The 15,490-nt window shown below is 48.8% G+C and overlaps 1 protein-coding gene across 4 annotated transcripts; it reads left to right on the top strand.

Annotated features, from left to right (window-relative positions):
- Positions 1–423: 423 nt before the first annotated feature.
- Positions 424–10,513, top strand: Gem (GTP binding protein overexpressed in skeletal muscle). Of its 4 annotated transcripts, none has more exons than XM_057790583.1 (5): positions 424–581; positions 1,865–2,201; positions 7,083–7,159; positions 7,913–8,117; positions 9,275–10,513. In XM_057790583.1, exons 2-5 carry the CDS (start codon positions 1,874–1,876, stop codon positions 9,550–9,552), a joined length of 888 nt encoding a protein of 295 aa, XP_057646566.1. In that variant the 5' UTR covers positions 424–581; positions 1,865–1,873; the 3' UTR covers positions 9,553–10,513. The 4 variants fall into 4 exon arrangements, with proteins under 4 accessions (XP_057646566.1, XP_057646567.1, XP_057646568.1 ...); XM_057790584.1 differs by having other exon boundaries at positions 424–611; XM_057790585.1 differs by lacking the exon at positions 424–581 and adding an exon at positions 1,505–1,525 and having other exon boundaries at positions 1,865–2,159.
- The last annotated feature ends 4,977 nt before the right edge of the window (positions 10,514–15,490 follow it).

The following is a 15,490-nucleotide window of genomic DNA, read 5'->3' as shown; positions in this document are numbered from 1 at the left end:
TTGCCCTGCCCACCTAGGGGGACTGTAGCCCCGGTCCTGGAAGCCGAAGCCTTGCTCGCTCAGGCAGGTCTGCTTTCTTGGCGAAGTGGACTGGCAACTCAGGGCAGTCTCTTTCCCCATCCTTTGTTCAGACAGATCACAAGTGCCCTGATGGGAAGAGCGATTAAGTAGCACTAAATGTATTTTTCCATTGTGCACCTGGTAGAAAGAAAATAAAACAAAATCAAGGAGGCCAAGGATTAAACTGTTTTCTCTCTCTCTCTTTCTTCTCTCTCTCTCCCCTCAAGGGGCGAGGGGAATCACATGACTGCGAGTAACTGATTTAGCCAAGTGGCTGCAACTCCAGAGTTTGCTGCAGAGCCGCCCCCTCCCGGCGGGAGCGCTGACGTCACGGAAAAGCCCCGTCGCGGGGACGCCGAGCACTATAAAGGGCGGCCAGCAGCGGTGGCTTTAGGAGGCAGCACTGCCAGCGGATACCACACAGCCGCGGGTTGCGGAGCCAGCATCGCAGGCATCAGGCATTGCAGCAGGCATTGTGCCGACAGACGGCAGACGTCCACCCAGCGGCCGGGTGCAACCAAGTAAGAGGGCATCGCCGAGGGGCAGTCCCGGTAGGAGTCGCGGTGGGGAGGGGCGTGCCTGGTCTCTGAACTTTTTAAGTTGGGAAGGGAGCCCCTCGGCTGTGAGGTCTGTCCTGGGGGTTCTGCCATGGGAGAAAGAAGTTCAGGTGCAAAGGATGCGCTTTTTATGGGGGTTCCTTAATTCAATTCCCAGAGAAGTGTCACCTTACCGAGTAGGTGGCCAAGCGCCCAGTTCGCCAGCCCAGAGACCGTTAAAAAGAAACCCGCTAGTTCTGGCCAGTGGCTTAGGAGTTGCGGTGTGGAGCAGGGGTAAGCTCTGTGCGAGCTTTGCGCTCACGCGGGGCACTTGCTGAGTTAACCGTGGATGCTTCTGCGTTCTCTCGGATAGCCTTGGTGGAACAGACTGCCCTGACAGGCGAGGAAATCTTGCAAGGAGAAAGTTGTAGGAAGTTGTTGAGTGTCTTTTCGCTGAGTCTTTGACCTTCTTTACTTCAAGAAGGTGAAACTAATTAAATAGATGAGCTAATTAAATAGATCTTGGAGTGGGCGAGGTCCGTTAAGAATGAAGCACTTTCTGCGTAAGTTTGATGTGTCCAAATGTGAGCAGGTCCTACCCGTGTCAGAAGGGCGAAGCTCAGGGCTAGTATGCTAAACAGTATCCATGAGCAAGGGGGCAGAGGTAAGGCATAAACCTCAAACAGAAGCGCCCCACTCCCCAAATAATGTTCTCTTCAGGCAGCTGGAGAACATCAGGGCAACTTTACTAAACATGGAAGTTCCCCCAAAGTGCCTGTCCAGCTCAGCCAGGGGAGTGATGTCATTGCCACGTGTTCCCCACTGAGGCACAAAAGCCTGCAAGACGCTGGTGTGATTAAGAGCCATGTTTAGGCAAGAGCAGCTAACCCTGGCCAGCTGGTCCCCACTGTGCAGACTTGTTGCCGATGGTAAAGCCATTTCTGGAGGCAGTGGGTTCTTCCAGCTGCCTCTGCGCCAGCTCCCAGTGGGATTTTCAAAGTTACTTTAAGGATGAAGGAAGCTTATGGGGAGTTGGTGATGCTATTGGAACCGCAAATGACAGCCTGCTTGAGAAACCAGTCTCTCTCTCTCTGAAAATTTTGCTTGCTAGGTAGGGCCTTGGTAACTGTTTCATTGGTGTTCCTTATAGTAAGAATGCTTAATTCTTACCCATCAAATGAAATACCACCGACAAGGACCGTGTTTGCACCCCCTTGGGCCTAGTTCACTCTTGCTAATATTGGCATCTTGTCTGCTTGGCTTCCCAGGACCCCACGATGACTCTGAATAATGTCACCATGCGCCAGGGCACTGTGGGCATGCAGCCACAGCAGCGCTGGAGCATCCCTGCTGACGGCAGGCATCTGATGGTCCAGAAGGATCCCCACCCTTGTAACCTCCGCAACGGCCACTGCACTGCTCCTGAAGACCACTGCCGGCAAAGCTGGTCCTCCGACTCCACGGACTCCGTCATCTCCTCTGAGTCGGGGAGCACCTACTACCGAGTGGTGCTTATAGGCGAGCACGGGGTGGGCAAGTCTACCTTGGCCACCATCTTTGCAGGTGTGCATGACAGCATGGACAGCGACTGTGAGATCCTGGGAGGTAGGTGGCCCAGCCCTGGTGGACTTCTGTCTTGTAGGCTGGAAGAGCAAGAGTGCTTGGGTCATTTTCTCTTCGGAATTGGAAGCCAGGCATGATGATACGCGCTTGTGAACCCAGCTCTAGGAAGGCCGAGGCCATCTTCAGCTACGTAGTGAGTCTGAGGCTAGCCTGGGCTATGTGTCGCTGCTTCAAAAAATAATAAATCAAAACAAAATGTATCTTCAGAATTAGGAGGAAATCTTTTTGATACTGAGATGGGTGGCCGAGGTCAAACCCTAGTCCTTACAAAGGCCCCCAGGACAAAAAAAGAAAAAAAAAAAAAAAAAGAGAAGAACACGTGTACACAGCACCAGAATCTATTGCCCTGAGCCATCAGGGGGCTTTCTAAGGTCAAGTCTGAGGGGTCCAGGGAGGCTGACTCTGGCCTGGATAATTTTTGAAGAGTTGATCAGCCCAGACACTTTTTCTATGATTATGCATAAAACCAAACTGATTTTGGGGAAGCACAAAACCCTGTTAGAGCGCATCATTTGGCTGCATCCACTAATAGCGAAGGAATTTACAAGGGTAGCTAGGTCAAATGCTATACTTGAAGTAACATCATAATTAAAAAAAATCAAACTATAAAAATGATGATAAATGCTGGGTGTAGAGTCTGGCAGGGTTTCCACGTGGTTTTCTCCATATGGTCTTATTTCAAATATTTATTTATTCAGTCCTTACCTAATTCTAGACCTAGTTCATTAAAACATATACCACCACAGGTATAATAGCCTTACGTTCTGGGGTAGACATTACAACTCTAATGATCAGTTATTTCCATACAGCGTCCTTGAGCTAGAGCCCCAACGTCGGCACACAAGCCCAGAGCAGCGGCATACCCCATTTACAGTGTAGAGATGGAGGAAGGCGTGCTCAGTGTTTGCATGCTTCACGTGCTCTGTCTCCACTTTCAACTGTACACCTCACGGCAGACTTCGGGGTGAGAGGAGCAAGGATGGGAAAGATGGCTTTACCGTGACTGGTTTCTCTCTACTCAACTTGTGTAAACCCTGGCCCTCAATACCATTGCCCACGTCATTCTCCTCAGCTGTCTTCAAGTCAGGAAGTTCACTGCTTCAAGAGGCAGCTCAGGGACCCACCAGGAAGGATGACTGGCTGACATAGTATCCATTTCTCTCCTCACTCTGGAATCTGGGGGACTGTAGCTAAGCTAGACTCAAGGGAGACACAGGGCAGGTGTGCAGCTGCTTTGCTCTTAGTATAGACTGGTGGGTGCTAGAAGACAGCAGAAGAGGGGGTGCTGATGCCAGAGTGGGCGTTGGCGGTGGAGGGGGCGCTCTGCTGAGTGCCTCCTGTTGGCTGTTGTCTATCTAGGACTATCACGGAATTCATCTGCCTGTGCGTGAAGGGGGTCTGGGAGGGAATGAGAGACTGAGTGGCAGATGGAGAATCACCCCTTTGGGGAAGCTGTGTGTGGAGGCTAGGCCTTTATAATTCACTTTGGCGCTTCCACTCCCTCCACCATGCATGGGGCCCATGCTATGTGCTGGCACTGTGTGCTTTTGGCAATGCGTACACAGATAGAAGCAATACAATGCTGCTGTCCCCACTTTCAAGGTGTTGGGGCGGAGACTTCCTTCACTGTCCTCCTGCAGGCCTAGGATTTAACTTCCGGGTGCTGTTAAGCACACAGTACGTGGGATAACCCTGTGCAGGCTTTGAGTACCCAGTGATGGCCGACTGTTAGAGTTTAGTGCCTGTGGCCGTGACTTACAGCATGGTGGCTTTAGAAGCACCAGGAAAGCAACAGTAAATTGCTCTGAGGGCTGGTGTAAGGAAGGGATTGGCTAGGTGGTGTTTTATTTGTTTAAAGAGGGAGGAGTTGAAAAGTTAGTGGATAACAGGCTTCTAGAAGTGTTTGCCTATTCGAAGGGGCAGTGTCAGTACAGAGGGTAACAGCCAATAAGCATAAAGGGATTGCTTGATTGATCTGCAGCTGGAACTGGGAAAGATAGGAGTGTCTTTGGAGAGCCAGGGGCTGGGGCTCTTCCTTAACTGCCTGCTCACCTGAGCCTCTGATAAAGAGAAGCTTCTCAGTGAGGGACACGCCCAGTCTTAATTCTATTCCTTTGATTTAGAAGTGGACCCTCATTCTCATGGACTCGCTAGCTTTGTGTTTTCCCAGAGGAAGGGTTTCCAGGGTACGCTCGTGCATTGTTTTCCTTTTTCCAGCATTAACCGGGGTGTGCACGCTGGTCTCCCCACGTTTCTCCTAATAAAGATGGCTGTTATTCCAGACTACTGCAATGATCCATAGTTCTCTGTGCATGGTTATTTCCACCTGTACATCCACCCGTCCATTTATCCATTGACTTGTTCACTTCGAGACAGTTCCTTAGCGCGAACCACTGTACTTGGTGAGATGTGGTGGGGGTGCAGAGCCCTGGAGCTTCCTCTTGGCAGTGCCTCACAATGTGTCCTGGAGGTCAGATACACACCAACCAGAAAGCAAGCTGGGATGGGACAGCATTCTGAGTTACAAGGATAAAGTGGCATTCAGAGGAAAGACCTGTGGGGGGTCAGAAAAGGCTTGGTAAAAGAGGCCATCTCTGGGCTGGCCTTAAAGACAGCTAGGCTAAGAGACAGTGCTCACGCGTACACAAGCAGTCTGGCAAAGAGCTCTGGGTTTGAAATGTAAGGCGCAGGTTTAGAATCTTCCACCCCGAGGTGATTCAGGCTTTAGCTATGTGCCCTTGGCTCAGCCTCTTAGCTTCCTCACGTGTATAATTGGGGAGATACTTCCTAGGGTGGTCTAGGGACCAAGGGAGAGAGCAGTAAGTGTGTGGCACAGAGTGAGCCTGTCGTGCACACAGAATAAACACTGTTTACCGTCGACTCTGCATCTCCATCTCTCTGTTTCTGTAGTCTGTCAGAAAACTGAGCCACGTGGGAAAGGAAGGGCAGCTCTCAGATTTGAATTCAGGTTTGTGTGTGCCCTGAGCTGCAATGCCATGGTGTTTGCTGCTTATCCATTCAGCGCTCAGGTTTATATGGAGCGTATACAAAGGGTCAAGAACATTGTGGGCAGGGGGTGAGGGGAGCCACAGAAAGCAAAGCAGCTGTAAATCTCTGTCCTAGGGAGACAACCAGGCAGGGGGCTAGCACAGTGCGGGAAGTAACTGGCGTGTGCTACATGCTAGGTGAGATGCTAGGCTGCAAAGATGTATAGATCAGGGAAGGAAGTGCAGAGTTCCCGTGCGATTTTAAAGGCACATTTAGAAAACACCCCGTTAGCAGGGACCAAAAGAGGAAGAGCCAGGTACAAGGACCAAAAGAGATACATTGTCATGAAAGTTACAGTTTTCAAAAGTTGCAATTAAAAGCAGGAAACCCAGAGTAGGCAGCGGGTAGTTGTGCAGGGTTGATGGGAAAACCTCGTAGAAAAGTTCCAGGACAGCCTGCCCTTCTGCCCTTCTGCCCTTCCTGCCCCTGACAGGATTTTTCCAGATGGAACTCCTCTGGCCCTTGACTGCTCTTACCCTTCACCTACTGCTAAACTAGGCCCAAGTTCAGAGGGAAAGTTTCCATGACCAAGAGAAGTTGCATTTGACAGGAAAACACAAGCTGTGTTGTATATTTATTTTCAAAGATGGAGAAGCCAGGCATAATGGCACATTGCTGTAATCCCAGCACCTATGGGGCAGCTTCCAGGCCAGCCTGTGAGTTCCAGGTTGGCCAGGGCTACCAGTGAGAACCCATCTCACCCCAGCCTCATGCAACAAAACAAAGGGGCAGCGGGTGGAAGAAAATAAAAGATGGGCCAATTAGGGACATCTCAAAATATTTGCTCTTGTGTGTCTGCAAAGAGGAGAAACATTGCTAAGCTTAAAGTCCCTGAATTTCCCATTGAGTAAATGGTCAGGGACCACCCACTGGAGCTCACAGTGGGTTTTCCATTGAGTAAATGGTCAGGGACCACCCACTGGAGCTCACAGTGGGTTTTCCATGAGGCCCATGGAAGCAGAGCTTATAGTTAAAATGTCCCATGACGGAGCTTACTGTTAATGCTTCTTCAGGGCTTTGTCTCTTGAATTGGGGTCAAAAGTTCTTCGGGAGTTTATTTATCCGTATAAATGGTTTTCTTCCAAAGAGGCTCAAGAATGATGGGAATAAGTTCCCTTTAATTCAAGCGATTTAGCCATCCACATATAAAACTGTGGAAGATGTCTTAGTAGGACTGGAGGACTGTGTGCCGCATGTTGAAGGAGAGCAGTAGTGTGTGTGTGTGTGTGTGTGTGTGCGCGCGCGCGCGTGTGCAGATACACAGTGAAGTCAGAGACTGAGCCATCTTCCTAGCCCTTACAGTAGTCATTGTTTTTTTGCAAATGTTTGTATATTTACATAATTTGTTGTATATGTACTAAGTATATCTCTGTCTCTGTCTGTCTGTCTCCCTCAATGTGTATGCGTGTGCATAAGATACACATGTTCTTGTGAGAGCACGTATGTGTGTATATGTGTGCATGTGCACACGGATGCAAGAAGTCATTCTCAGGGGCTGTTCTTCCAGAACCGTCCGTGTTGTTTTGTGAGAGAGAACCTGTGGCTTTGGAGAGACTTGAGCTGTCTAGGCTGGCCGGCCAGTGAACCCTAGGGATACGCCTATGGATACACCTGTTTCCGCACCTGCCCCCAAAGCAAGGGTTACAAGTGCTTGTCACCATGCTCGGCTTTTCATATGGATTCTGAGGAGCGAACTCAGTTCCCGTGCTTGCACAGTGAGCTGTCTCCTCAGTGCCCACGGAGCGTATTTTCTAGTGTGAATCTGACAGGAGCCTTTTATGCCTGACTCTGATAGCAATGTCCTTTCTCTTCTAGAGGACACATATGAGCGCACCCTGGTCGTTGATGGAGAGAGTGCAACGATTATTCTCCTGGACATGTGGGAAAATAAGGTATGCGTGACCCGCCGCTGTGGTGTGTTCTTTTAGGGCTTGCCTTTCGACAGGCTGCTTGGTGCCAGGGTGACCTTGTCCCACACAGTGGATGCTCCAGAGGAGGTGGGCTCATTTATTTCTGGAGAGTGAGAGTGTGCGGAGAAACAGGTCGTCCACAGACAAGCCCTAAAGAACAAACAAATTGCAGCGGCTCGCCCTGAGTTCTAGTAAAAACCACAAGAAGCATATTTGTTTTAGGAAAAGTTCGAGCGAGCGTGGCCACTCATTTCCAATGACACAAAACCACCTTGTGTGAAGCCGGCCTTCCTAACGCTGCACGCCAGCATGGCTTTGGGCAGGCTTTGGGCCTCCCAGCACATACACAAGGTCATGTTGGTTGAGAACCCTTCTGTTCTCACCAAAGAATTCTTAATTCTACCCTTTGGGGAAGACAAAAGGAAGCTCACAGGAAGTCAGGAAAGGCCTGTTTTTGGCAGGTTAGATAGAAATTGGAAACACTGTTTATCAAAGATGTTTATATGCATCAGACCAGCTCAAGCTGTAGTAATTGGGAAGGAAGTTTTTTGGCATAGAAACAATACAGACTCTCTTTTCGTTCCTAGACATCTTGGAAGACCAAAGCATTCTGAGGCGTTGGAAGTAGTTTTCTTCCTCTCTCTTACTTGGGGAAGACACACAGTTTCTTTGCAACAATGACATTTCGATTTTCAGGCTGGCCCGAGCTCACGGCAGGTCTTCTTGCTTCTTTAGGGGGAGAGCGAATGGCTCCAGGACCACTGCATGCAGGTTGGGGACGTCTACCTGATTGTCTACTCTATCACAGACCGGGCAAGCTTTGAGAAGGCCTCTGAGCTAAGGATCCAGCTCCGCAGGGCCCGGCAGACAGAGGATATCCCTATCATTTTGGTTGGCAACAAAAGTGACTTAGTGCGGTGCCGAGAAGTGTCTGTGTCAGGTGAGGCCTTGGGTACTGCCCTTGTACCACACACACTGGCCTGCAGGCAGGTTCCCTTTCCCTCCCCCTGCAAGGCTGCAACCAGGGGCGCAGTGGGGTGCTCCGTGGAGTTTCATGTCTAAGATGCCCATGGTTCCCATCCTTTGTATTAGTCTCTGTCTCTTGTTCTCCTTATCCTGGTCTTCCTGCAGGGTTCCAGGTTCTCCCCACTGCCCTTCGGGAGTTCTTCCGGAGTTACTTTAGGGAAGAGAGCATCCTAAGGAATTTTCTGGCAGTTCTAACCTTTGCCCAATGTCCTTCTGTTCTCCAAGCAGATTTCAAGTTCAAGGGAAAAAGCGTGGCTTGTTAATACAAGGGTGGGGAGCTCTGGCTTGGGAGGCAAACAAAACAGCGTTATCCTTGGGTTGTTTATATCCATCTAATATTCTGGTCCCCAGCCTCTCCTTCTAAACTTCTGGGAGGGCATCAGACTGCTGGACCATACATTTTTCTTCATCCTTCGTTCAGGGATAATTCCTATTTGACGAGTGTGCCTCCATATTCTTTTTAGGGACCTCAAGATTGTTTGTATTGGTTTCATGTAGATTTAGTAGGACTGTAAAAATAAAATGTGGCATTTTTAGTCCCTGCTCAGTCAAGACAATCTCTCCAAGCAGTTGGACTGTCAGTGTTTATATCTTTTCAGACTAAAACTCGGACACATAGTTATTAAACCCAGTGGAGTTTTAGAAAAGCTTGAATAGTTTGATGTAACCGTATTATATATTTATAAAACCATCATTTTTCCTCAAAAGATCTCATCATACTTTTTTATCTTTTTAAAGAGAGGAAAGCTAAGCAGCAGAATTCGAATTACAGGTTTTAGGGAAGGAAACTGAGTCAGGAGCAAGTGTATGAGCTTGGGCGTGGAGCAGGACTGGGTTTGCTGTCTCTGTCAGCTGCCTGAGTTCCTTCATGTTTTTAAAACACCTCAGCCAGTTTCTCCACCTAGCTGATGAGAGAGGCGGTGTGCCCTGCTGCCTCCCTCCTCCTAAGGTAGTCTGCTGCCCGATGTTACCCTAGTGCAGTTTTGGAGACGTGTCCTCCAGCGCGGCCACGTGGTGCAGGATCGTACTCTGCGACCCCTCTGACTTCCTTCTCCCCTCCTCCTTTTCCAGAAGGGAGAGCCTGCGCGGTGGTGTTCGACTGCAAGTTCATTGAGACCTCTGCGGCCGTGCAGCACAATGTGAAGGAACTGTTTGAGGGCATTGTGCGGCAGGTCCGCCTGCGCCGGGACAGCAAGGAGAAGAACGAGAGGAGGCTGGCCTACCAGAAGAGGCGGGAAAGCATCCCCAGGAAAGCCAGGCGCTTCTGGGGCAAGATTGTGGCCAAGAACAACAAGAATATGGCCTTCAAGCTCAAGTCAAAATCCTGCCATGACCTCTCTGTGCTCTAGGTACTCCGCGTCACCCAGATGTCCCCCACTGGACATCGTTGAAGGCCTTTGGGACCAGTGATCTATATTAGATTGACTACACAAGCATTGTTAGAGATGACTTCCCCTATTGCAGATGGGAATCGACAGGTTAGCCTCATGGGCAGCCAGGTGCACGGGCAGGGAATCTTTGTCAAGAGTCAGTATTTATTTGTAGAACAGCTTGGCCTGCTAAACGGACACCTGAGACTCATTTAAGGGCATGTCTGGGGTTCACATGAGCTTTTATTCCCTCTTCTACGGGAAGCAGAATATCAAAACTTACCAAGAATGCCTAGAACAGGCGTGCCTCATCAGCGAAGTTTCGCCCAGTTTTGTTCTCGGTGAATCTGATGCCCTTGAGTCCTACAGAAACCTAGGGAAAGGGCGAGAGCTTGTCGGAAGGGGCAGTGCAGAACTGTCCCCGTCACGGCTGTGAAGAGAAGAAGCGCTGGAGTTGGCTGGGTGGAGATGATCGTGTACTGACAGGGTTTGTTTAGAGACCACAGAGATTTGTAGTCTTTGGAGCTGATCCGTGTAGCACTTAGAGGTTCAAAAAAACTGTTTACTTATGTGTCTTAAACAATTGTTGATTTTGAGGAAAGCATTTTCACCAAATTCTAGTCAAATCTTCTTTTTCGCTTTGTTGTTTTTTGAAATCATGGAGCTATCATAAAAGTGTTTTTTATAAATCTCAGCTAATTGACAGCCTGGAGTGCAGAGTGATTGCTCTTTAAATATGGTCAAAAACTGTTTCCCAAAGCATAGAAAGGCCCCAGCCCTGTAGCCGCAGCTGTGTTCTATTTATTATTATTTTGCAAATAACCATTTTAACATTTGATAAAGCATATTTATGAACATATTTCTTACTGAGAAAAAGTCTGTTTTATTACCTTTTTTATCTTTTTCAAAATATGCAAGTTTTTACCTATATGTCTTATAATAAAATAAATAAAATCTTTGAAAAGGAAGGCATTCCGTTTTCCTCTCCGAATGAGCTCAGTACAATTATTTTCTGTGGCTTCTAGAGCCATTGCTGGGAGATGGACCGAGACACTGCTTCTCCTGTCGTTAGTGGTGGCTCAGTTCGCAGCTGCTTCTTCTTTATTTTGTGGAACCCTTGACTCCTGTCCTTTGGAATCATGGTCCGCATTAAAGAAGAGGTATTTTTGGCTGATTGAGCTGGGAAGTATTGGGGTCATAGAAAGCTGAGCTATAATCAAAGCCGATTGACCTGTGGGTTTTTGCTTTGGGTCTGGCCAATTCCTGCTGGAACAGATGGGCCCGGCATTGTACCTGAGGGCTCACAGTCTTAGGCGGTGCTCAGACATTCGGGGGAGTTAAAGCTCTCTCTGTCTCTCTGTCTCGGTCTCTCTCTTTCTTTCTGTCTCTCGGTCTCTCTGTCTCTCTCTGTCTGTCTTTGTCTGTTTCTGTCTCTCTCTCTGTGAGTGTGTGTGTGTGTGGTTAGCTGAGGGCAGCGGACACTGGTGATTTCCAGTCTGAGATCTTGCCAGGCAGAGCTTAACCCATTTGCCCTCTCTGCCAATAACATGGCTCGGCCTGACTCCCAGGACACCTCTGCAAGGGCCGCATGTGTTCCCGGTTGGAACAGAACCTGCTGGTGTCCCTCTGCTGGCTCCTCCTAGACTTTCCTTCCCTGTCACCCCACTGTCTTTTTGAGGTTGTAGACACCCCAATAGTGTCACACCCATGGGATCTCCTGAATCACCTCAAACTTCTGTAGTTTCCAAAGGCATTCCAAGTTTTGTTTGGAATTTATTTTCCAAGTTGAGGGCAAGCGTTCCACATCCGTCCACTTTATATCTTTGAATTGCTCAAGAAATTGCACAGGGAAGCGATAGGAAAGAGTCAGGTTGCGCGGGCCTGGGATGAACTCTGGCCCTACACTGAGTCAGAGTGTCTCTGGATTGACAAATGTTTCTAGTTTTCCCATCTGCTAAATGGACTCGCTAACAATACCTTCTTCGTGAGGTGGCTGGGAGAGTCACGTTTGTTTCTGCTGTGCTGTGAGGAGCTTGAGAAATGTGAGTTCTGCCACTCATTGCTGCGATTCCTTCTGTGAAGCTTAGAACTGGCTTCTGATCCGTTTCTCCCAGTTCAGATGGAAACCCATTTCAGTCTGAGATTGCCATGCCTTTCCCTTCCCCTCCGTACCTTTGCTCTTCTGTATCTCTCCTCGTATGGGCTGGGACTTTCATGGATGTTTCTTCTTGAATTCCACAGGTCTTTGGTGGCTCCATGAGGGAGGCAGAATTCCTCACAGCACACACACACACACACACACACACCAAGCACACATTGTCTACTATACATGCCGTGAACACATAGCATACATACTAGGAATGCAAACTGCACACACACGGCACATACACACATACACGGCACATACACACATATACACACACACATACACACACATGGCACACACACACTACATCTATGCATTTACATAGTGCACACATGCCACATACACACGTACACACATATCTATGCATTTACAAACTGCACGCACATACACACACACTACATCTATGTATTTTCATATTAATTTTTCTCTGTTTTAAAACTCAGCTTTTGCCCAGCAGAGTGGTGGTTCACACCTTTAATCCCAGCACTCGGGAGGCAGAGGCAGGCAGACCTCTGAGTTCCAGAACAGTCAGAACTAAACAGATAAATCCTGTTTTGTAAAACAAAACCAAACAACAGCAAAGGCAATTAGTAAACCCTTCTCTTCCCTCAGTGGCAGAATCTGACAGACCTCTGAGACAGAGAGGTGCTCAGCACTGTCAGCAGGCTCAGAGCTGGACCCAGCCTGGAGATCCAGACGATTCCATGGGTTTTTGGCTGAGAGCTTTGGCTCTAGAGCCAGACAGACCTCGGCTTTGGCACACTAAGGGACACTGAGAATGACACTCTTGATTCTCTCTCAGCCTCGTTTTCCTATCTGTACTATCAGGAGAACAAATGCCTTGTGGGATTTGATAAGCCCCTTGCTACCTCCTGGGAAAGCCATGAGCCCTCCCTGTGGCCAGCATAGGCTCCTCCTCTCCCCTAGGCTCCCTCCCTGTGACCAGCATAGGCTCCTCCTTTCCCCCAGGCTCCCTCTTTCCTTATCACACACTCAGGCACTGCTCGGTGCTGGGGACGCTATGACTAAGACATTGTCCTTGTCCTCAGAAACCTCATCCATCAGCAGGAAATCTGACTGTCCCCAGTGAACAAAGATGGCATCATTGGACAAGGAAGAAAATAAAACAAAATATGGAGAGTATTATACTTGGAAGGGATTGTGTTTGATTCCCCAAGGTAAACTTCAAATGAGGGAACATCACAAAAATGATTTGATTAGATGTAAAAAAGCAATCTGGGCTTCAAAAATTTATCTTTGAGGGTATTGGGGCGTTGAAGAAAGGTGAATTCTTGGTCCAGTCTATGAGACATTTCCTTGGCTAAAGCCAGGTGCTGGGGTGCACACCTGTAATCTCAGGACTTGGGAGACTGAGGCTGGGGCACCACGAGTTTGAGGCAAAAATAAAGATATATAAACAAGAACTCAGCCAAACTTAAGGAACTCCAGCTTCTGTAAGGTACTGTGGGACACAGTACACACACGGTGGAACAAAGCAGCTTGCCTTCAAGAAGATCATGGTGTGGTTCATAATGGCGGAGCGCGGGCATGATGGTGAATGTGGACAGCTGCGCAAGAACCTGGCGTGTGATGTGGAAGACAGTGACGGATGTGTGAGATGGGAGTGAGGGAGACAGAGAGACAGGCACACAGACGGACAGACAGACACACAGACAGAGACAGAAACAGACAGACGCATATATACACATACACACAGACAGGAACTGAAACAGACACATAAACTCATACATACACACAGAAAGACACAGACGCACACAGAGACAGACAGACAGACACACGGACACACAAGACAGAGAGAGAGAGAGAGGGAGGGAGGGAGAGAGGGAGAGAGAGGGAGGGAGAGAGGGAGAGAGAGGGAGGGAGAGAGGGAGAGAGAGGGAGGGAGAGAGGGAGAGAGAGGGAGGGAGAGAGGGAGAGAGAGAGAGAGAGAGAGAGAGAGAGAGAGAGAGAGAGAGAGAGAGAGAGAGAGAGAATGTCCGAGGGTGGTTGTGGTTCACAGAGCGGTTGGGACAACAAAGCTGCGTATGGAAGACTCCTTGGAGCTGCCAAGCTGGAAGAGCTATGGAGGGGACCCAAGTCCTGGTGTAGCTAGAACTGCAACAGCATCGAGTCCTTTGTTTTAGCCTACGCTTATGTTAGTACCAGCAGTGCTAGGAAACTAAGCACCTGGGTCGTTCAGAACAAGGGATCTTAGTTGACTGAGCCCTGCTCTATTTACCTGAAAGGTGAGGGGAAATGGCACTCACCGCCCAGGAATATGAGGCCTGAATGAGAGGCCCTCATCTTCTTTACTTACTGATTCATCTTCTAACAGGCGGGGACGGAGTGAGCTGGACAGATAAGCTGGGGAGAAGGTGCAGGCTATGTTGAGTTTCGAGCCAGGAAATCAAGTGACTAGTAGTCCCAAACAGGGCGTGTCCCTGATGCCGCCTCGGGAAGGCTCAAGGGTTGAGGACATTGGCTGGAACTGGAGGGAGAGATTCACTTCCGGTGAGCGGCAGGACGCCCCTGCCTCGGACTGGAGGACGGAGTGAGGTGGCTTACGCAGAGGAGAGTCCTCAGGTGCAGATGAGGCTCTCTTAGCAGGTGCGTGCATCCTAGAGAGGACACTGAGGGCCCATGGTGATCTCAACACATGGACTAGCAAAGCACCGAGGCCTGGTCCCCGCGAGGGCCAGATGACAGGGCAGAAGGGCTCAGGGCGAGATGAATGGGCCAAGGGCATGTCTGCATGACCTCAATGGAGTAAGGATGCGGGTTACAGATAGAGGACCGCCTGGAGGACAGGCACAGAAGACCAGATGCCCCTAGACCTTCGGTGACTGACTGATCCAAACCACAGGAGCAGGGAACTATGTGTAGGGCACCTGCCTTCCTGGTCAGTGGAAGGGAAAGAAATATATACAAACCAAGGACTTAAGGTTTTCCATAAAGGAATATATACAGGTGATTCTCTCTCTCTCTCTCTCTCTCTCTCTCTCTCTCTCTCTCTCTCTCTCTCTCAGCACAGAATAGCTTCACACATCAATGAGACAACCAGACACTTATCTCCCTCCACATTTCAATATTTATGTTCCAAAAATGACTTTCAGTAGCCTAAAGTATTTCAGAGCACACTCAGGACATGGAGCGTCTTGGAGGATTGTCCCCTTTCAGAACTTCACCTAGGCCACCGTTACTTAGGTTTAGTGGGGCAATGTAAGTAAACACTAAGGTTCCCCTGCATCTTTCAGTCTAAAAAGAGTTTAACATCTGGATTTACCTCCTCTAAGGAAAATCACACTCTGAGAATACTGGGGAGGGGTCTACTAGCATCATCCAGAGACCCCGTGCTGACCTGGAGGAGAAAATGGCTTGCTTGCGTATGATGTTGGTGGATGCACTTCCAGGGAAATGAGCATCACCAAAGAAGGCACATTCGTGACTATCAGAAAATGGATGTGGAACAGGCCGAGGAGGCATTCAACTTAAGACATCAGCTTTAACTTGGCTAAAAAAAACACAATCAAATATATTTGAAAGCAATCATTTCTTTCTCTGTAAACACTAGACCAAGGAGGTGGGAGTGGAAATCCTATTAAAAAAAATCCAAAGGAAATTGCCTTGTGATTCATCTGTTTGATTATAAGATGGAGCTGGTGGCCTGCCATAATGTGTTTCAGTATTTGGAAACGGCTTGTGAGGATCTTGGATTATAGGAGGAAGGATCGGGAAAATAGAGTTCTGAGCTGGGTTGGAAAATTAAGAGTA

The sequence above is a fragment of the Chionomys nivalis genome, chromosome 16, assembly GCF_950005125.1.
Source record: "Chionomys nivalis chromosome 16, mChiNiv1.1, whole genome shotgun sequence".
NCBI classification, from domain to species: Eukaryota; Metazoa; Chordata; class Mammalia; order Rodentia; family Cricetidae; genus Chionomys; species Chionomys nivalis.
The sequence above is the reverse complement of the archived record's forward strand: the minus strand, read 5'-3'. Positions and strand labels throughout refer to the sequence as shown.

What these genes read in the sequence shown, in the direction of transcription:
- Gem (XM_057790582.1), top strand. An exon ending in CGACTGTGAGATCCTGGGAG is followed by an intron (nt 2,202 to 7,082) that starts GTAGGTGGCCCA and finishes TTTCTCTTCTAG; the next exon opens with AGGACACATATGAGCGCACC. An exon ending in TGGACATGTGGGAAAATAAG is followed by an intron (nt 7,160 to 7,912) that starts GTATGCGTGACC and finishes TTGCTTCTTTAG; the next exon opens with GGGGAGAGCGAATGGCTCCA.